Source organism: Pseudoliparis swirei, chromosome 24 (assembly GCF_029220125.1).
Source record: "Pseudoliparis swirei isolate HS2019 ecotype Mariana Trench chromosome 24, NWPU_hadal_v1, whole genome shotgun sequence".
Taxonomy (NCBI): Eukaryota; Metazoa; Chordata; class Actinopteri; order Perciformes; family Liparidae; genus Pseudoliparis; species Pseudoliparis swirei.
Window position 1 is genome coordinate 17,789,525 of NC_079411.1, and position 21,867 is coordinate 17,811,391.

The 21,867-nt window shown below is 44.0% G+C and overlaps 1 protein-coding gene and 1 long non-coding RNA gene across 6 annotated transcripts in view; both read left to right on the forward strand.

Moving 5' to 3' along the window:
- mast1a (microtubule associated serine/threonine kinase 1a) overlaps positions 1-21,867 on the forward strand; it is an 83,077-nt gene that overhangs the window by 28,070 nt on the left and 33,140 nt on the right. For both annotated transcript variants that reach the window (XM_056408917.1, XM_056408918.1), the window contains exons 3-5: positions 19,235-19,323; positions 21,134-21,209; positions 21,645-21,717. In XM_056408917.1, coding sequence (XP_056264892.1) covers positions 19,235-19,323; positions 21,134-21,209; positions 21,645-21,717 — 238 coding nt within the window. The remainder of the gene's footprint in view (positions 1-19,234; positions 19,324-21,133; positions 21,210-21,644; positions 21,718-21,867) is intronic.
- Positions 10,828-13,691, forward strand: LOC130189910 (uncharacterized). Of its 4 annotated transcripts, XR_008830878.1 has the most exons (7): positions 10,828-10,895; positions 11,705-11,729; positions 11,972-12,134; positions 12,260-12,348; positions 12,754-12,804; positions 12,931-13,009; positions 13,325-13,691. It is a non-coding gene; the product is annotated as an uncharacterized LOC130189910 (long non-coding RNA). The 4 variants fall into 4 exon arrangements; XR_008830877.1 differs by lacking the exon at positions 12,931-13,009 and having other exon boundaries at positions 12,754-12,887; XR_008830876.1 differs by lacking the exon at positions 12,754-12,804.

A 21,867-nucleotide genomic window follows, 5' to 3' on the forward strand; every position in this document is an offset into this window, starting at 1 on the left:
CCCCTCCCTCCTCTCTCCTCTCCTCCTCTTCTACCTCCTCACCCTCACCCTGCTGGCCTGTGACCGTCTCCCCCTCTACCTCCTCACCCTGCTGGCCTGTGACCGTCTCCCCCTCTCCCTCCTCACCTTGCTGGACTGGACCAGTGCCCCCCTCCTCTTCCTCCTCCACAACCTGCTGGGCACCCCCCATCTCTGCCTGCTCTCTCTCCTCATCCTGCTGGGAGCCTCCAGTTCCTGCCTGCTCTCTCTCCTCCCCTCTGGGTACCTGCAGTCCCTGGTTGCTCCCTCCCCTGCTGTGCACCCCCCGTGCCCTCCGCCCCCCCCTGGTTCTGCCCCCGAGGATTCGCCCTGCTGGTGTTCTGCTCAGCAGCTCTCCACCGGTGGCAGTCCCTGGCTATGTGCCCCTCTCGCCCACAGATGAAGCACTTCCCGTTCCCTGAGGAGATGTAAATGGGGTAGTTGTGCTCGGCCACCCTGATGAACACCCGGAGGCAGAGCTCTTCTCCCCTGTTGTTCAGGATCATAGAGAGATGCCTCCGGTGGGACCACACGTGCCTCATCCGGGAGGACTTCCACCCTGAGGGGATCTTCTTCAGCCGGGACACCACCTTCCCGTGCTTCACCAGCTCCTTCAAAATCACCTCCTCTTTTATAAAAGGAGGCACGTTGGCCACGGTGACCCGAACCGACGGTGTGGCCACCGGCACATACATGCCCCTGATGACCACCCCCGACACCACCACCTCGTTCACCTTCGGCACGCTGTCTAGGAACAGAACCACCGCTCCGTTCATACGGGCAGCGGACCTCACGCAGTCGTCGCCGACCACGTCGCCCACTGCCAGCCCCACCTCCTCCTCCGAGCACGGGAAACTCGGCGCCACCCTGATCCCGTGTGCCCGCGTGAGGAAGCTCAAGTCCTCCATGACGCTAGCTCCCCGCTAGCTCCCCGTTAGCCCGCCGGTTAGCTCCCCGCTAGCCGCGCGCCGCTAACGCGCACAGACACACAAACAAAAACCTCCGTGAACTCACACACTCACACAGACAGTTGGGTGAACCCACAGACACTCAGTGCGTTTACATGATGGTATAATTCGAATCTTGCTTTAGTCGGACTATGCTATCTTTTGGGGGATCTGCTATTATCCCAATATACATGGCAGTGAGTAATTCGAATCATTGGCCGAAAGCATGTCATATCCGATACGATAGGTGGCGCTGTTTTCATTACAACTCGTGGTGATGCAGCCATTTCCGCTTGACCTCTTCACCACTACCAACAACAACATTTCGAGAAAGATGGCGAACAGAGAGCAAGGCGAAGCTACATCCCTCTACTATTCTTCCATGGTGTTAATAGGAGTACAGCTAATGCAAATGGCGCTATTGGCTGAGTTGATAACGGAGAGAAGACGCCGTCGAAGGTACACGGAGAATTTAATTTATCGTCTCTTTCGACTTCCGGGTCACGACATGGGAGGAGGGAGGGGGGAGGGCGGCGGGATCTCGAGCATGCGCAAAGACGCAAAGTCCAGTTCCGAATCGAATTCAGAGTTACATGCCGCGAGAGTCGAATTATCAACTGGATCGGACCGAGCTATCCAGGGTGTTAATCGGATCGAAGTCGGACCGCACATAGTCCGACTAAGGTGTTTACATGAAACGGATCATTCGATTTCAGTCCGACTAAGCCAATAATTCGATTGCATGTAAACGCACTGACTCACAACAAACATACCTGTAGACCCAGTCACTCTTTAGCTTGGAAAAAAACCACCTTTAAACCAACAATGCTCCTCTGCTCCGCAGTCACACGTCCTCTCACGCTGAGAGAGAGAGAGAGAGAGAGAGAGAGAGAGAGAGAGAGAGATCACCTGACAGGAAGTGAGCCTGGAAAGATCGATCATCAGGAGTGTCTGATGTCCTCTGTGTCCTGTGATTTAGCACTTATATAACAGAAGTTGACACTACTTACTGACAAACATAAAACACACACACACACACAGTTATAATCTGCTGATAAAACACAAAAGGCACCTGTCACCGACTCACATGGTCATGCAAAGGGATAAACACTTATAGTCCCAGACACACAACAGTACAGTGGACACACAAGAGGAACACACATGCGGCCATAACATCCCACACCAGACAGTTAAACGTCCTCTCATGATGAGATTCATTCTGAATCGCCTCATTCCTTTAATTGATTTCTCATGGAGATGGAGCCGTGCTGTGGCTAATGGCCGCCGTGTTTTTATCGGTGGCCGTCCGTTACAATGAATGTGCTGAGATTTAATACGAACCCGTCAGAGGCCTTTTTGTTTGTGGACGGAGCTTCACAGGAGGAGAGGAGCCGAGGGTCATTTAGGAAGTAATTACCAGAGAGTCAAAGAAGAGTAATAAAATGAGATACTGCGAGGCATAAATGAGAACACAGATAATGGGAGATTGGAAGTTTGTGATAGAGGTTTTCAATTAAAAGACAATCATGAGTAAGGATGGCAGTGTAAAAACATTAATCAGCTAAATCCCCACTGTGATTTTTTTTTACATAAATGAATTAATTTATTTTTTATATACTTCTTATTTAGTGCTTTTATAAACCATTACCTATGAAATTATTGTGTACAAGAATATAACATCGAAACATTATACCGGCTAAACACAGCATATTATTATTGTCTCGCCGTCGACATTTAGATTAAATTAAAAGAAAGAGGTGTGTCATCGCTCAGCGCAAGTGGCGACCAGTGGCGGCTGGTGAAATTTTTTTTGGGGGGGGGGGGCGCAGTTTAAATATCACTCAACAATGAGAAGAAAAGAGGTTTTGAGTAGAATATTGTAAAAAGCAAAGCTTTATTTCAAGAACACAGCGTGCTCAACACTGTCCAATAACAACTATCAACACACTGTAACTTTGGGCATGAGAGGTTCAGAGCAGCTTTAAGAAACATTGGGTTGGGTTTCAGAGGTTTGCAAAATAAAAGAGGTTCAGAGCAGAATAGAGTCAGAAAGAGATCACATGTTACATTGGGTGACAGAGCAGACCCACTACTGTAAAGACAAGTAGCCTCCTCTCTTTAAAGTGGTCACTTTACTCTCTGGTTAAAGTGAATCATGTCTGTAACCAGCCTGTTTCCATTATTCTTGAGGGCATGCGTCTGTTTTTCAGAACTTCTTCGTTGTGTTTCGATGCCAGTTCGGTTTCCTTCTTCTGACTGTAAACAGGGTTAGCTTCAGGCTGTTAGCGAGTTAGCTCCATGCTCTTAGCTAGATAACTGCGGCAAGATTCGTGCTTCTTACACTTGTCTGCAGCTCTGTAGATCCCTCACCCCATTGTAGTCCAGAGAGTTTCAGTCCCAGGACTTTGGAAGAACAGACAGGGGAAATTAAACAGCGCATTACTCACTGAGCCTCCAGCTGACAGCTCCGTTAGCAACCTGCTCGCGTAGCTCCTGGAGCTCTCTGGGCTGAGGGAACATACGTCTCTGATCTGCCGAATAGTCCAGTCACGTGAAATAATAAAACGATGTCATTGGCCAACGAGCGCACATTTTTGCGACCCAAGATTCACGTTTCATCCGCCAATGAGAAGCCGGTCCTTGCCGAAACGACTGAAATATTTTCTCGATGCCGTACACACACGTTAGATCGCCTCGAAAATGGGGCGGGGCTTCTCGCCGTGATAATGAGTGGCGATATATTATATTTTTTCACATTAACTTAAAGTGGTTGTTGACAGGCTGACGGTCTCCCACACACATTTAGCGCGTCAACACGGTATATTTACTATTTAAATGATTTGGCATATAATGTTTTTTTACAGGATTTTTTTTTTCTTCTTTTTTTTTTTTTCCATCTACAAATTTTAAAAGGGGCGGCGCCCTAGCGCCCCCTATGGACGAACCGCCACTGGTGGCGACCTCGTGCTTTAAAAAACTGCAGTTCCTCAAATGACCACTTGAAGCTGGCTCCAAAAGTGAGTCAATCCCCATAATAAAATGTCAAACTTCACGGCAGAAGTAAACATGTTTGCCTGACAAAGCCTGATAGAAAAAACAGTTTGGGTCTCAACAGCTAAAATGTCAATTGTACGGAAGATACATTGTTAGTTTGCAAATCCACATCAACTTCAAACTAATGTACTTTCTGTAGTTGTGTTCGCATTTCATTGTATTACCAACATTACAGATGTGCTCTCTTTCTGTTACACCTCTGTATTTTTCAACTGTTTGCTTGTTTACAACTTTTGTGTCTGTCTGAGCGTTCGTGTTTGTTGTGTTCGGTGCACAGCGACCACCTGTCGAGGACAACGCTCTTGTGACCAAAGACCTGAACTGATTTCAGGCGCTTGCTCCCTCCTAACTCCTAACTTAGGAACTAAGAGTGTGCAACAGAGCCAGGCACGCATGGATTGTATAACTTTGATGACCTGTGTCCAAGTGTTTGTTGGTTCTGTTACGTTTACTGCTGTAATGCTGTCGGGGACAGTTTTGGGTGTTTCGGGGCCGACAACATGCAGTTTTCTTTCTTTCCCATGAGTGTGTGTGTGTGTGTGTGAGAGAGAAAGGGAGACTAATGGCCCGGTGCCAGCTGACGGCTTGCAAGGAGATAATTGCTCGTCAAAGCTTCTGCACGAGTCATTACCACCGATTTAACCTTTGACCCCCCCCTCCCCTCAACAGCAGAGTGAACGGCGTTGCAGCCAATGATATCCCTGGGTTTCAATATCTGGAGCAGGGACACACACTGAGGTTGTTGGCTGTCACATCTGTGTGTTTGTGGTTTTTCTGTTTCTTTGTTGTTTTCCTTTGACATCTTCTTTTTATGTCATCCTCTAACCACTGCTACAAAATACCTTTCATGAACCACTCATTTGCATTTGAACTGCAAATACGTCCTTCTTCTCGTGTGTTGTGAAGTTTGATACAAGCTGTTAAAGCAGTATGAATAGAACATACTGTGGACTCTACATTGACATATTAAACAACAGTTTTATTAGATTTTTATATTTGTTTAGTTTGCATTGCTTATGCATGAATGCACACTTGCTTATTTACACATCCATCAGATTTAGCACAACTTTAGCATTCATTGAGAGTCATGTTTCCAGTCACCTGATGAATGTAAGTCCAATATTTTCAACCTTTTTGTTCCGATTTTAGTCTCCACCAACTCCTGAGGAAAATATACGGCTCCCTAGTTGCTAAATGATCCGCTACCTTCATCAGCTAAATTGTTGACACATTTTCTCCTCCAACAGTCACTCACTGTGTCCGTCTGCCGCTTGTTGCTGGTAGTGTGCGCTGGGTTATCTGAGTTGATCAGGTTTTGAGTAAAAGCATCAGCTGGAAGAACCTAATGCGTTACTGTAAATAACCCCATGAAAGGTTTATTGTTTTGTGTTGATTGCTTGTTTTTGTATCTGCCTTATTGGTTTTGATGTATGCCTTTTATATTGTATTGTTGGAATAATTTATAGATGTTTTATTCTACTTCTTCTATATAGTTAAATCAGACTTTTATTTTGATAGGTTAAAAGGAAGCGCACTTTTATTTTGTGTTAAAATGCAAACATGACGGTCCGGCTACGGATGGACAGATGCGCATTTTATTTAAAGTTTAATAGTTTTAATGGACTTGTATGAGGCTAACGCTCTTACGGTGGTGACAAGGTGGTGATTGTTTACGAGTCTTAATTCATGTTTATTCAACTAAAGAGAGAAAATAAAGAAGTTTCACCAGCAGTAAAGTTAAGTCTTCACGCCAATTCATATACGGGGATCCTTTACAGCAGGGCTATTCAACTTCAGTAGCAAGTGGGCCGAATAAGAAAATCACGGGGGGTGTGAGCACCGCACAGAATATTGATCAAATAATGGCTAAAAATGAAAAACAGTAATGTATATTTCCACAGGTAAACAGTCACACACGAAAATGCGTCGGTATTGTGTGGCAAAAGTGTTGCGAACAAGCATCACTATAAACATGTTTCAAAGTGTAAATATCCGCTCAAGGTAACCAGTTGTTTCAGATCCCTTCGACCAAACTGTTCCCATGAAAACATAAGAAATGTGACTTAATGGATCAATATATAAATTACTTGAGTTGAAACTAATATCTGGTTGCGCAGCGCACAGACTGCATGTCTTTGAGTGCAGACTCCTTTTGCGTGAAAGGGATCGAAACCAGGTCGGGCGATTTTTATATTTTTATTTTTTCTAAAATGTATTTCTTCATCCGTGGCTGTGATGCACTGCTCATTTATACAATCGTAATCGCCGAAATGGATATGAACGGTGGTTTGAAGATCTCCAGCAATATGTTTGTGAATGTGTGACGAATCTGGTGAGCGACAGAGCCCCGCTGCAGATGTGAAGAGAACACAACGCACGCACGGTAGGGAAACTAGTAGGTTTGAAAACCAGTAGGGGTGTAACACCGGCAACCAACACGGTGCGTAACATAAAGATGTAACCCAGGGGTGCTCACACTTTTTCAGCATGCGAGCTACTTATTATGTGACCAAGTCAAGGCGATCGACCGACGAGGACGGGGACGGGGGGCTAGTGACTTTTTCTTTGCTCCGTCCCGATGGGAGCTCTGCGGCGCACGAGACGGCGGGCGGAGGACCGCTAACGCGACACGTAGAGACAGAAATGAAATGCTGCTGCTGTAATGTGGCGCTATAGAGAAAGTGACAGGGCGGGCCAATTTTTTAATGTCATGCGATCTACCAATACTACGCCGCGATCGAATGGCAGGTCGCCGCGATCGACGTATTGAGCACCCCTGATGTAACTATACAGGTTTGGTTGAGGCAACAGTGAAACTCGATGGCTCTGGGTTAGATGTCTCAATGTATAAAAGAGGCGTGTCCGTCAGTTTTATTTTTTCTTACCAAGCTATAGTGATTTGCAGGCAGTCTTGCGGGCCATAGTTAAACTCAAACGGGCCGTATCCGGCCCGCGGGCCGCTAGTTGAATAGGCCTGCTTTACAGTATGCGTACACAGCTGTAAGGGCAGTTAAAGACTGAGGTTTTTAAATAATCAAAAGCTTCTTAGCTTGTGCGACAAGTCAGCGTAGACTTGTTTATGTTTTTATACGTTCCTTTGAATTGCCAAAACAAAAGAAAAAAGATAATTATGTTGTCGTTGCCAGGAGCAGTTTTTGTCGGATGGAACACGTTGACGCCGAACATTTTAGAGATACATTCATTTGGAATATTTGCCAACTGTGTTGGCAGTGAACAGTTTCCCCGAGGATTCGCCTGCTGGTGTTCTGCTCAGCAGCTCTCCACCCGTGGCAGTCCCTGGCTATGTGCCCCTCTCGCCCACAGATGAAGCACCACCTGCCTCCTGAGGAGATGTAAATGGGGTAGTTGTGCTCGGCCACCCTGATGAACACCCGAGGAGCTCTTCTCCCCTGTTGTTCAGGATCATAGAGAGATGCCTCGGTGGGACCACACGTGCCTCATCCGGGAGGACTTCCACCCTGAGGATCTTCTTCAGCCGACACCACATTCCCGTGCTTAAACAGCTCCTTCAAACTCACCACCTCTTGTATAAAAGGGGGCACGTTGGCCACGGTGACCCGAACCCGGTGTGGCCACCGCACATACATGCCCCTGATGACCACCCCGACACCACCACCGCTCACCTTCGACACGCTGTCGAACAGAACCACCGCCCGCTCATACGGGCAGCGGACCTCACGCAGATCGCCGCCACGACCGCCCACTGCCAGCCCCTCCTCCTCCGAGCACGGAAACTCGCGCCACCCTGATCCCGTGTGCCCGCGTGAGGAAGCTCAAGTCTCCATGACGCTAGCTCCCGCTAGCTCGTTAGCCTGCCGGTTAGCTCCGCTAGCCGCGCTCTTAACGCCGACACACAAACAAAACCTCCGTGAACTCACACTCACAGACAGTTGGGTGAACCCACAGACACTCAGTGCGTTTACATGATGGTATAATTCGAATCTTGCTTTAGTCGGACTATGCTATCTTTTGGGATCTGCTATTATCCCAATATACATGGCAGTGAGTAATTCGAATCATTGGCCGAAAGCATGTCATATCCGACGTCGATAGGCGGCGCTTGTTTTCATTACAACGTGGTGATGCAGCCATTTCCGCTGACCTCTTCACCACTACCAACAACAACATTTCGAGAAAGATGGCGAACAGAGAGCAAAGGCGAAGCTACATCCTCTACTATTCTTCCATGGTGTTAATAGGAGTACAGCGAATGCAAATGGCGCTATTGGCTGAGTTGATAACGAGGAGAAGACGCGGTCGCAAGGTACGCGGAGAATTTAATTTATCGTCTCTTTCGACTTCCAGGTCACGACATGGGAGGGAGGAGGGCGGCGGGATCTCGAGCATGCGCAAAGACGCAAAGTCCAGTTCCGAATCGAATTCAGAGTTACATGCCGCGAGAGTCGAATTATCAACTGGATCGGACCGAGCTATCCATGGGGTGTTAATCGGATCGAAGTCGGACCGCACATAGTCCGACTAAGGTGTTTACATGAAACGGATAATTCGATTTCAGTCCGACTAAGCCAATAATTCGATTGCATGTAAACGCACTGACTCACAACAAACATACCTGTAGACCCAGTCACTCTTTAGCTTGGAAAACCACCTTAAACCAACAATGTCCCTCTGCTCGCAGTCACGTCCTCTCACGCTGAGAGAGAGAGAGAGAGAGAGAGAGAGAGAGAGAGAGGTCACCTGACAGGAAGTGAGCCTGGAAAGATCGATCATCAGGAGTGTCTGATGTCCTCTGTGTCCTGTGATTTAGCACTTATATAACAGAAGTTGACACTACTTACTGACAAACATAAAACACACACACACACACACACACACACAGTTATAATCTGCTGATAAAACACAAAAGGCACCTGTCACCGACTCACATGGTCATGCAAAGGGATAAACACTTATAGTCCCAGACACACAACAGTACAGTGGACAGACAAGAGGAACACACATGCGGCCATAACATCCCACACCAGACAGTTAAACGTCCTCTCATGATGAGATTCATTCTGAATCGCCTCATTCCTTTAATTGATTTCTCATGGATATGGAGCCGTGCTGTGGCTAACGCCGTGTTTTATCGGTGGCCGTCGTTTACAATGAATGTGCTGAGATTTAATACGAACCCGTCAGAGGCCTTTTTTGTTTGTGGACGGAGCTTCACAGGAGGAGAGGAGCCGAGGGTCATTTAGGAAGTAATTACCAGAGAGTCAAAGAAGAGTAATAAAATGAGATACTGCGAGGCATAAATGAGAACACAGATAATGGGAGATTGGAAGTTTGTGATAGAGGTTTTCAATGAAAAGACAATCATGAGTAAGGATGGCAGTGTAAAAACATTAATCAGCTAAATCCCCACTGTGATTTTTTTTTACATAAATGAATTAATTTATTTTTTATATACTTCTTATTTAGTGCTTTTATAAACCATTACCTATGAAATTATTGTGTACAAGAATATAACATCGAAACATTATACCGGCTAAACAGCAGCATATTATTATTGTCTCGCCGTCGACATTTAGATTAAATGAAAAGAAAGAGGTGTGTCATCGCTCAGCGCAAGTGGCGACCTCGTGCTTTAAAAAACTGCAGTTCCTCAAATGACCACTTGAAGCTGGCTCCAAAAGTGAGTCAATCCCCATAATAAAATGTCAAACTTCACGGCAGAAGTAAACATGTTTGCCTGACAAAGCCTGATAGAAAAAACAGTTTGGTTCTCAACAGCTAAAATGTCAATTGTACAGAAGATACATTGTTAGTTTGCAAATCCACATCAACTTCAAACTAATGTACTTTCTGTAGTTGTGTTCGCATTTCATTGTATTACCAACATTACAGATGGTCTCTCTTTCTGTTTTTTTCAACTGTTTGCGTGTTTACAACTTTTGTGTCTGTCTGAGCGTTCGTGTTTGTTGTGTTCGGTGCACAGCGACCACCTGTCGAGGACAACGCTCTTGTGACCAAAGACCTGAACTGATTACAGGCGCTTGCTCCCTCCTAACTCCTAACTTAGGAACTAAGAGTGTGCAACAGAGCCAGGCACGCATGGATTGTATAACTTTAATGACCTGTGTCCAAGTGTTTGTTGGTTTTGTTACGTTTACTGCTGTAATGCTGTCTGGGACAGTTTTGGGTGTTTGGGGGCCGACAACATGCAGTTTTTTTTCTTTCCCATGAGTGTGTGTGTGTGTGTGTGTGTGTGTGAGAGAGAAAGGGAGACTAATGGCCCGGTGCCAGCTGACGGCTTGCAAGGAGATAATTGCTCGTCAAAGCTTCTGCACGAGTCATTACCACCGATTTAACCTTTGACCCCCCCTCCCCTCAACAGCAGGGTGAACGGCGTCGCAGCCAATGATAGCCCTGGGTTTCAATATCTGGAGCAGGGACACACACTGAGGTTGTTGGCTGTCACATCTGTGTGTTTGTGGTTTTTCTGTTTCTTTGTTGTTTTCCTTTGACATCTTCTTTTTATGTCATCCTCTAACCACTGCTACAAAATACCTTTCATGAACCACTCATTTGCATTTGAACTGCAAATACACTGTTAAATGTAATAGTAAAGTTTAGTTAAAAAAATTAGTGAGCTTTACTCATTTCTGCTTACTTTGTTGACCTTACTTTAAGAAACTTAGTAAAGAACACTTTTTGGTGAGTAAAGTTATTACACTTATTATCTCAAGTAAGCTTTACTTTAAAAAAATGAGTGAGGCGGACTCGGAAGAAACTCGGACGCTCGCAGCACTCGGCCTCGATCGCATGCGTAGTCGACCACTGAAGACGTTCTTTGCTCGAGACGGATTGGCGGCAGCGAGAAGGCAGTGCAGGTGTGCGAGTTACTTTCAGGTAAGTTTCCGCCTCAATAACGTTTTGCCGTTCATGTCCTTAGTAAACTTCGTCGTATCCTCGCCATATTCTTCATATGTATATTCGTAGTTGAATGTTAACTTTAAGCGTTTAATGTAAGCTAGCTAGACCGTCAAAACAAAGCAGTCACAATGTTAATGGCGGACATCGTCGTGGCTGTCTCACTCGTGTGCATTAACGCACTTTCAAAATCACACAACGCTACTGTCACTGAGTTAAGAGTGAATGCAATGTCAGGTTGAATGTAACTATAATGTAATGGTACTACTTTATAGACATGCGGAGGATACGAAGGCATGTGTGATCAGAGGGCGTGTACAGTCGTCAGTCCGCTCTTGGAGTTACCGAATCCAGTCAGTCACGGTGTTATGTCTGGTTAAGCTAATAAAGATACTTGGAGATAACGGCTCAAACCCCTATTATTCCATAACACTACAGTAACGAGGAATAATTCAACCACAACCGTATGATGGAGAACTTCGCCGCCAGCGAATGTGGTACAACGTTTTTTAATTTTTTACTTGAACATCATTTCTTATTTTGTGATATTTAATGGAAATGACATCCATTATAACCAATAGCAAGTTTGAAACTAAGCTCCCTGCCAACCTCCCTACAGACTATTTATGACTTCAATCTATCTATCTATCTATATCTAGGATAAGCATTTGTAATCATATTTGTCTGTGAAATCTTCCATTAAACTGATGGCTTTTTAGCCGTAAAAATGCATCTTGACGAGGAGTTATTTGCAGTTTGACTAATTGCTTTTGTTGTTTCTTTTGTAGGCTTTGAAAAACCTGGCAATGAATTGTAAGTATTGCTTATTATCTTCTACACACTACTGCATAACACATGGAAGCGTTGCCAGATTGAGTCCATGTCTTCACACAGAGTGTCTCCTGTGACGACCATGAAGGAACGATGAGGGGAGCTGATGTAATCTGTTCAATCTAGAAGCCACTAGTTTTCTGCCCAGTGTGATGTATCATGTTGTAATGTGTGTACTGTAGGTCTAATATGACTAAATATTAATTTATTTCTCTTTCCGTTAGATTCTGGCTGAGTTCTGTCGCTTATCAAGCAAAAATCTGAGTTGCAATCAGAGTTCTTCAAAGATCTCGACAAATATACTCCTCGCTTCCTGGAGAAGTTCAAAACCCAGAGGGGGAAAGTGTCGGACAGAAACTTGAATATCTGCAACAAGTCACACCTGGGGTAAGTTTCTCAAGCAGTCATTTTTCTTTATGTGTTTAATAAAGTGTCACAGCATTGCATGCAGAGCTGTCAAATGATTGTCCTTTAATACTTGTGAATTGTGTGTGTTTAAAATGTTTTTTTAGAGTACAGATGTGACTGGGAGGTGAACAGCAGTCCTCCGTGGCTCTCCCGTCATCCTTGGAGATGACAACGCAGACTTCTTCAAGAATTTGTAAGTAGACTTTAGTCAAAATTATTTAATTCCACACCACAGGATGCCCAATCTATCTCATGTGTTCTGCCTGTTAATCTTTTGTTATTGGCTACTTCTCTTCCAATCAGTGCTTCTACTTTTTGATTCACTTATCCCTGATTGGGGCCCTTTTAGTGGGATCTCCCGTCTTTCCAGTCGGGTCCAGTTGCAGCTCTCTAGTCGCCCCATTCAAAACCCAAAGGCCTTCAAAATAAAAAATTACAAATCATATCACACCTAAATGGGCATCTGTACACCTTCACATGTCTGCATGATGGTAGAGGGGTTCTACTAATATCTCCTGTTACCAAAATGGGTTTCACTTGTAACATTATCGCTATTTCTTTGTTGCTTTTGGGCAATATGCTCGCTCTCCTGCCACAGGAGGTTCAGGAGCAGCCAATATGATGCAGGTGTGACGGCTGAAGACGGCAGGTACCTGTTCAGCCTCCTGTAGTAGGAGCACATTTCCCAGAAGCAGCAGTGACAAAGAAATGTGGATGTTTACCACGAATATGGTTGGTTGCCCACGTATTAAACGTTGGTCTTTCTTTATTGAAGGTGTGAGTTTAGGATAGCATGAAGCTTCGACTTGACCCTATGGAAACACAGAAGAAGCCACCAACGGGTCCTGATCGGGGTGTGTTGTGATGCAACTGCATCGACCTGTTCTCAGGCCCTTCTACATTCTGTTTTTTACATTTGCTCTATTATTGTTGTTCCATTCAAATATCCCTATTTGTAAATATGATAATTCATATTCTTTATTATTAGCTTTTGCAATCATTCAGTGAATCACATGATCAATGAATTAATCATCGCACTCACTCCTGAGCATCTTTCACTTGATTATCTAATAATATCAGAATCCAAGTAACCATTGTGTGTTCTACCATAGAAATGCAACGTGAAATTTGACATGTAATTGTGTTTTTTATGCTGCTCTTGTTATTAGAACTCTGATGACCTTCTGGACGTGTCCCACGCCTCCATTGGGACCCTGACGGTGCTGAAGACATCGTGGCCTCCTCACTCGCTGGACCTGGAGTCTACAACTACTGCCATCGTTTTGGGAGGAACAGTCGTGATGGGTGACCGTGATAATCTTCCCTGTGCCGTGTGGCTACTCTTCAGACTTATTTCCCCCTGAATTTGGAGTATCCTCAACGAGTGAGGAAGACCTTCTGAATTTATTCATAGAGTGCTTCTCACTTGGACCAAAAACCCTAAAATACAATCACTCAAAAATCTACTGATGCCATAAGGGACTGTGTTCATGATGTGCAGTCAGGCCCGAGAACTTCATCCTTCTATCTCCAATTGAACTCTTTCTAGAAAATGTCTGTTTTGTTGTTTTTCTGTCGTGAAATTTAGCAAATGCCGAAAACGCTGTGTTCATCATATTTCTGCGTTACAAAACCTAATCTGGCAACATGTTCAGCGTTTTAAGCACGTTGTTTGAGTTTTAAAACGTGTTTTTCTTCTAAATAAACATCTTCCATTGTAACTGTTCTCCTTCTTTTGTTTCAACAACTTACAGTTTTTAGTTCAGCTTACTTGATCATTTTAAGGCAATCGGTTTCCTCACTATTTCTAAGTAATGGGATCTCATTGACTAGTAAAGTTAACTAGTTCTTATTAGTACTGTTTACTTAATATAACTTGGATCTTTTAAGTTGTCTTTTTTAAGTTAACCTAGTAATAATTGTTAAGTTAACTATACTAATGTTTACTGCAATTACATGAGTTGCCTAAACTTAGTTTCTTTTAGCTTTAAGAACTTAAAATTTATTGAGCTACTTTACTTAGAAATGTTGAGGCAATCGGTTTCCTCACCTTTTTCAAGTAAAGTCAACTTATTACATACTTAAAGATTTTTAAGTTACCTTCACTCGTATCTTTTAAGTTGTCTGAACTGACATATTATGAGTTGACTTAACTTATGTTTACTCCAATTACATCAGTTGCCGAAACTCATTTATTTTTAGTTTTAAGAACTTAAAATTATTGAGCTACTTTACTTAGAAAATTTGAGGCAATCGGTTTCCTCACCTTTTTCAAGTAAAGTTAACTTATTACATTTTACAGTGTACGTCCTTCTTCTCGTGTGTTGTGAAGTTTGATACAAGCTGTTAAAGCAGTATGAATAGAACAGACTGTGGACTCTACATTGACATATTAAACAACAGTTTTATTAGATTTTTATTTTTGATTAGTTTGCATTGCTTATGCATGAATGCACACTTGCTTATTTACACATCCATCAGATTTAGCACAACTTTAGCATTCATTGACACAGAGTCATGTTTCCAGTAAACCTGATGAATGTAAGTCCAATATTTTCAACCTTTTTGTTCCGATTTTAGTCTCCACCAACTCCTGAGGAAAATATACGGCTCCCTAGCTGCTAAATGATCCGCTACCTTCATCAGCTAGTCACTAACTGTGTCCGTCTGCCGCTTGTTGCTCGTAGTGTGCGCTGGGTTATCTGAGTTGATCAGGTTTTGAGTAAAAACATCAGCTGGAAGAACCTAACGCGTTACTGTAAATAACCCCATGAAAGGTTTATTGTTTTGTGTTGATTGCCTGTTTTTGTATCTGCCTTATTGGTTTTGATGTATGCCTTTTATATTGTATTGTTGGAATAATTTATAGACGTTTTATTCTACTTCTTCTATATAGTTAAATCAGACTTTTATTTTGATAGGTTAAAAGGAAGCGCACTTTTATTTTGTGTTAAAATGCAAACATGACGGTACGGCTACGGATGGACAGATGCGCATTTTATTTAAAGTTTAATAGTTTTAATGGACCCGTATGAGGCTAACGCTCTTACGGTGGTGACAAGGTGGTGATTGTTTACGAGTCTTAGTTCACGTTTATTCAACTAAAGAGAGAAAATAAAGAAGTTTCACCAGCAGTAACGTTAAGTCTTCACGCCAATTCATATACGGGGATCCTTTACAGTATGCGTAGCTGTAAGGGCAGTTAAAGACTGAGGTTTTAAATAATCAAAAGCTTCTTAGCTTGTGCGACAAGTCAGCGTAGACTTGTTTATGTTTTTATACGTTCCTTTGAATTGCCAAAACAAAAGAAAAAAGATAATTATGCTGTCGTTGCCAGGAGCAGTTTTTGTCGGATGGAACACGTTGACGCCGAACATTTTAGAGATACATTCATTAGGAATATTTGCCAACTGTGTTGGCAGTGAACAGTTTGTGGATGTGACATTAGATTAGATTAGATTAGATTCAACTTTATTGTCATTACACATGTACAAGTACAGAGCAACGAAATGCAGTTTGGCATCTAACCAGAAGTGCAACAGAAGTATCATAATAAATACATGATATATATATATATATTAGCATTTCTCATTATGTTGATGAACAGAATTCAGCCAAACTCATTTCTTTCTTTCTTCCTCACCGTGTACCTCTCGTTCCTCTCTCCCCTGTCACTGTTTTTCATGGAGGTGTTCTTGAGACCAACTGGATGCAAAAACAAACAAACAAGAAAGAACAAGATTTCATTTGCACCTTTTGACAGACTCCAACACACGGCTGACACTATCACACTTCGTTTCTCTCACATATTAAAAGTTGTTTCACTTAATCATCGGCTCTGGTGTCCGTCAACAGACGCCCGCACAAAAGCAGCATGCCCCATTGACCCCAATGAATCACACTCTCTCCGACTGACAGCGCCACACGCCTCGCCACTGCTCCTCTGTCACACTCACAGATTGAGCCTGCATGATGGATTACACAATGGATTATGATGGATTATAAAACTGGCATTCCCTCACAAACGCGCAAACAGTCGATGTCTCTGCAGCGTCCACAGACTCTGCCTCGCGGTGCTGTGGTTGACGACAGGGGGAGATGGTTATTTCACCGTCCTCCAATCAGAGCGGATTCAATCGGTAGCTCACCTTCATTATGTCATTTGTTTAACACCAGGTTCTCACTGTGAGCTCTGGTGAAAATAGAAAATAAAAAGAAGAAGAGAAATAGTTGGAGATGTCACTGTTTGAGTGTGACTCGATGTGTTGCCACGGCAACGCACATTCCCCCTCACATCCTCGTCCCTCTTCCTCTGTCTTCTCCTTCTTTGGGTCGATTCATTATGGATGGGCAATAATTTGATCTTGATTAACCTAATTGGATCTGAATGGGTTTGAATATTTTAAAGGAAAGCGTCCCGTTTTCAGCAACGCTTCGGTTTTACTGTTTAAAATTCATTTATGCGCAAGTGGGTGACCGAATGAATCCAAACATCACCAGCTGGCTGACAGCAGAGGAGGGCGGGTGCATGATGGAGTGCAGGCTTGTTTGGCTGTAAACCGACAAGGTGTTTGTGTTTGACCGCGAAAACCAGAGGCAGCTTCAGATTTATGATTCAAAGACGGCGATGTGCAGCATACTAACTGTCTCTATCGCTGCCTTCCACAGACGCACACACATGCACACACATGCACGCACGCACATGCACACAAACACACACATGCACTTTCTTAACCAGATTGAGGCAGGATGAGCCCAGGCTGCATGGCCATTCCCGTGACAGAGCGATTTAAAGTCACACGTACACACACAAATACACTCACACATTGAATGACACACACACACACACACACACACACACACACACATATTTCCAAATATCTTATCTTTCTCCAAATGTTGCCCTGTCTTTCTGAGGATTTTACTCTTCATTCTCTAAGAGTTATATGGACACATTTTTAAAAGTATTGCCAGTTACTAAGATAATAGTCGTTATATGTACTATGTTGTCATATTGTAACATAGCTGCATATGTATGTATGTACCGTATGTATACATGTATATGTATGTATATATTATGTATGTATATGAGTACATAAATGCATGTATATATATATATATATATATATATATATACATACATTTCACGTTTCATTTTAGTGTCTGGTAAAAGTGCCACTTTAACTTTTGTAAATGACCCAAAACAATGAAGCAGGTTGTATGAATCACATCATCCCAAAATAGCAGCACACACCTGAATACAACAAATGAATAGCTGATGGATGTTGCTTCTGTCGTATCATGTGCTCCTCTCGGTGGCAGGGATACAAGTAGCTGAACTCTAACGTGACCTTTGCTGGTCGTGAGTGTCCGTCTGCTGGAGTAAAGCGTAAAGAGCAGCACTCCTATTGAAGCTTTTTTCTTTTACATTGCAAAATGCTTTGGGCAAGATGCCCTTTTACAGCATTCATTTAAGATAACAATGTTATAAAACACAGTGGCTGCAAGAGGCTTCTGGCTTCGTGGGAAGATTAGATTGCTTTGCCCTAGTGGGTTTTCATTCTGTTACTGTCTTTTAATAGTTTAGTCGACTCTATTACCCTGAAAAGGGGAGTGAGAGCGGAAGAACGAATTCTCTGGACTTCACACGTTTAAATTATTCATGACTCGGAGAGTTCATTTCGAGGATGGATGAAGCAGAAAGGGAACAAAGCGTTAAAAAAATAAAAGACGTGAACCCAATACGCAGGGAAAAAGTCACAGAATCTCGGAAGGCAGGTATTAAATGTGCGGTTCTGAAGCTTTCGACACCTCAAAGTGAATAACCGGTGGAGTCGAGCTGCTGTAGATGTGAAGAATCATGAATCAAAAGCTGAGATTACGTGCTGGAGTGAAGCTCGACTACAGCTGATGTTCAAGTGATTCTGCTTTCCATTGAGGACGAGCGGCGATAAGAATGAGGCTGCAGGTCAAGGAGCGAGGGAAACGAGGGACAATTGGGGGCACGAAGAAAGAGAAAAGTGTGACAGAGAAAGGAAATCAGAGGACCATACTGTCTCTTTCCTTTTTTGTCTCGTCCTTTTATTCCCCCTCCCTTCCCTCTCTGTTCTCTTCTTCCAGAGAGCTGCAGCAGAAGATGGCGTTAAGCCACTTCCAGCCCTCCATCCTAAAGCATTTCCCTTAAATATTTCAATATGCTCCCCCTTATTCTGCGAGGTTGATTACAAGTACTCCCTGAGCTGGTGCCCGCAGAGACGTGAGGGGAGGACGCGGGAGGATATAGATCACTGATCAATGGACATTACATCAAATAACCAATACGCGCTGTGCGTCTGTGATCGACTGCACTTCCTGCACAGACGGAGAGCAGCGGAGCAAACCAGTGTTGCTCGTCAGTTGTGGTCCGGCTCTGACAGGCTCTCCGGTGACTCCCACAGGTTGAGCAGGAAGCAGGCTGTGAGCTGAAACCCCAGCGTCCGCACACAGAGAATCAAGCGTAACACCTGAAAACATACGAGCTGATGTGTAAGACAATAAACGCGTCTCTTATTTTGTGAAACCGCCCCGTGACACATGCAGCTGTGGCAGCAGGAGCGAAGCGAAGCCGTTTATGGTTCAATGATTTCAGGCCTTCAATGTGGTCCCTGTCTGCCCACTCTGGCCCTTTCCTTCCTCTCCGGCTGTCTGTCCATCCTTCCGCTGCCTGATCACTCCTTCCATTATATTTCATGGCAGCTGCCGTCATTCCGGCTGGACCGAGAGGAAATTACACACAAAAAATCTTTGTTGCTTTGTTGCTCTTCCCTGTGGGTGGGCGGACATCAATAAAGTCCTATATTATGGCCTGCCACATGCACACACATACACACACACACACACTTACTGCACTCGACATAGAAAAGCATGCACACATACTCTACGTTAGCTATACATTTACTCAAGGAGACGAGAAAGCAAACAGACTCAAAGCCAAACGGTTGCAATCTCTTCATTAACTAGGGGGTCACTCAATGGTGTGTGTGTGTGTGTGTGTAAGAAGACAAGTGTTGACGTGCCCTTTGTCCCCGTTTGTTTTCCAGTTGCAGAACCAGTAACAGGAAAAGCCTCATCCTGACCAGCACGTCGCCCACCCTGCCGCGGGCGCACTCTCCGCTGCCTGGACACATCGGTCAGTGTGTAAACGCTGTAGACATGTTACAGCGGCGAGATTAAACAGTACATTTGTTCCATTATTCTCAGTTTGTTTGTAATGAGATATTTATTGACTAAATAGTGACATTGTGACATCACTATATCAAGGTAAGAATTGAAAGCACTCGGGCCGTGGTTGCCCCCGACACGCTGGAGGGCCCTAAAGGGCCTCCAGTAGGTTCTCAAGGTGCCGACGGCCTCCCAGCAGCTAACAGTGTTAACCTGGGGGGCAACCTGAGGCGGGCTTTGTGTTTCTTGGATGACGTTGTGGGTCGGGGAGGCGTCATCAGCGTGAATCGCTGTAAGAGCACAATGCAGAGCGGCGACTATGGGCCAACCAGGGGGGCACTGTAGAGCGTCTCACATGCACTTCAATGCATGCGCACGACCGGCCTTGTAAACAATGCACAGAGAAGCTGAGGTAGCGACACACAGCGAGGAGGAGGGGCTTCATTCTCTGCTCGGGTAGAAAATAGTTATTTGCTGATATATTAATGCTCTGAATTTAGCACCTTCCAGTGCAGGCCAAGAGTGCCACAAGATCAACACGACAACATCAATCGTGAAAAACAAAAACACGCAGCAAACAGCAGTCAAAGTAGCGCAATAAGCTTTGTGGCCTGTGAGTGTTCAAGGTGCACAGCAATGACAAATACAGACAATCCCAGCGAGCAACAAATTCTGACAAATGCAGTCCGAGACAACTGAACATCGCTGCGGAGAGATGCCGTCTTTAAAAAATATAATGTTGGCCCCACTGCAGTAGAGGTCAGCAAGAAGCTGAAAGATGTTCAGCTGGTGTTAAGTTGCTCTTTAAAGCAGTGATTCTTAACCTTATTGAAGGTACTGAACCCTGAAAGCTTCATCAGTGCATGAGCCGAACCCTTCGTCATTGAAAAATAGAATATGATTTCTTCAAAACATAGGTATATATTCTATTAGTGCACAAAATGAACCATGCATCAGTTCTACAAAAAATCACTGTGTTCAAAGAACAAAACCAACAAAATGTGAATTTCACACAAAAACATAACTCAATGAATATTTACTCCAAATCAATGTGACGTTTGCTGTTGCCTTTCAGATACAAGTTCAGAAATGCACAGCTTCACCTCGGCAAGTGCCACTCTCATATCATAATTTTGCAACAAAGTGTTCCTTATCTTAATTTTCATATCTACCATCCTCGAAAAGGATTGGAAAGAAGAAAAATGGTTTGTTGACAAAATTTCGGCAGCCAATTTTTTTACGACCGGCAAAAAGGCCCGACATCGCTAGTGTGACCTCTGCCGAACCCCTGGGGTTCAATTGAACCCAGGTTAAGAACCACTGCTCTAAAGGGACAGTTCACCCCTAAATCAGAATACTTTAAATTTCTCTGCTCACAACAACATGAATTGTTTTAAGGAACCGGGTCATGATTTCTGGAAATCGTTTTTTTTTGCCGCCTTGAACACCAAAAGCCGAGTGCCATATAGTCCCTATTGGAGAGAAGGCATACATCCCAAACACCAAAGCTATCTTGAATGATAAATAGCACAACAAGTAAGAGGAAAAAAAGAGTGAACTGTCGGGTTAGCTTATTGTCTACTTTATCATAAGACTAATTTATTTTGGTCGACAGTTGACTATTACTGTACTTGGACGCTTTAAGTGTCTCAATGAAAATGAGATTGGAGGACTCACCCCTTGGTATTCTTGATTAAATGACTTTTGGTTTTGTTATTCTCCCCAATAACCCTAACTGTATGTTATCTGCTCTGCTCCGTCCATATGTATTTCAACAGGAAGCAGTCCGTTGGACAGCCCGCGCAACTTCTCACCAAGCGGACCGGCCCACTTTTCCTTCGCCTCCTCTCGCAGGTTGGCATCCATCCTTTATTCACACAAAAAGTCACACATGCACTGCTACAAGAGCAGTGCGAAGTAGCCGAGTGAAATTGGTATCGAGGATTATTTTTACTCTCACGCACACACACAAAATAACTCTTCAAGGAACACGCCCACACACGTGTCCGTGCGACAGAGGCCTGACAGCAGACCCAAATGAACGAGGCGAGGTGCCAGAATGTTGCCCAAATGTGTGTCCCTCATCACTCACTCATAGGAAGTGTCAGACGTGGCTGGAGGGGGCCGGAGGGGTGAGAGCAATGAAAGGGAACAAAAGTGTAATTGAATAAAGAGGAAGTGAAGGGGGTGGGATTGCTTCAGTATAACTGGGTTGTTTGGAGGGACTAAAATAGAAACCGATATTGCAGTTGATCCCTTTTCAGGCTTTTATATGTTTTTTTCCTTCAGGGCTGATGGTCGTAGATGGTCCTTGGCTTCTCTGCCTTCCTCAGGATATGGCACCAACACACCCAGTTCAACGGTAAGCTTGAGAGGACGGAGAAAGCCACGCAATCATTTCATGTTCCATCTATTGATCTGCATATTGGCACACGTTGTCTTCTCAAAGATCCTCATTAGAGCCGGTTGGCCATTAATCGCGAGGTCAGAGTCGTGTCAAGTTTCCTTGAGC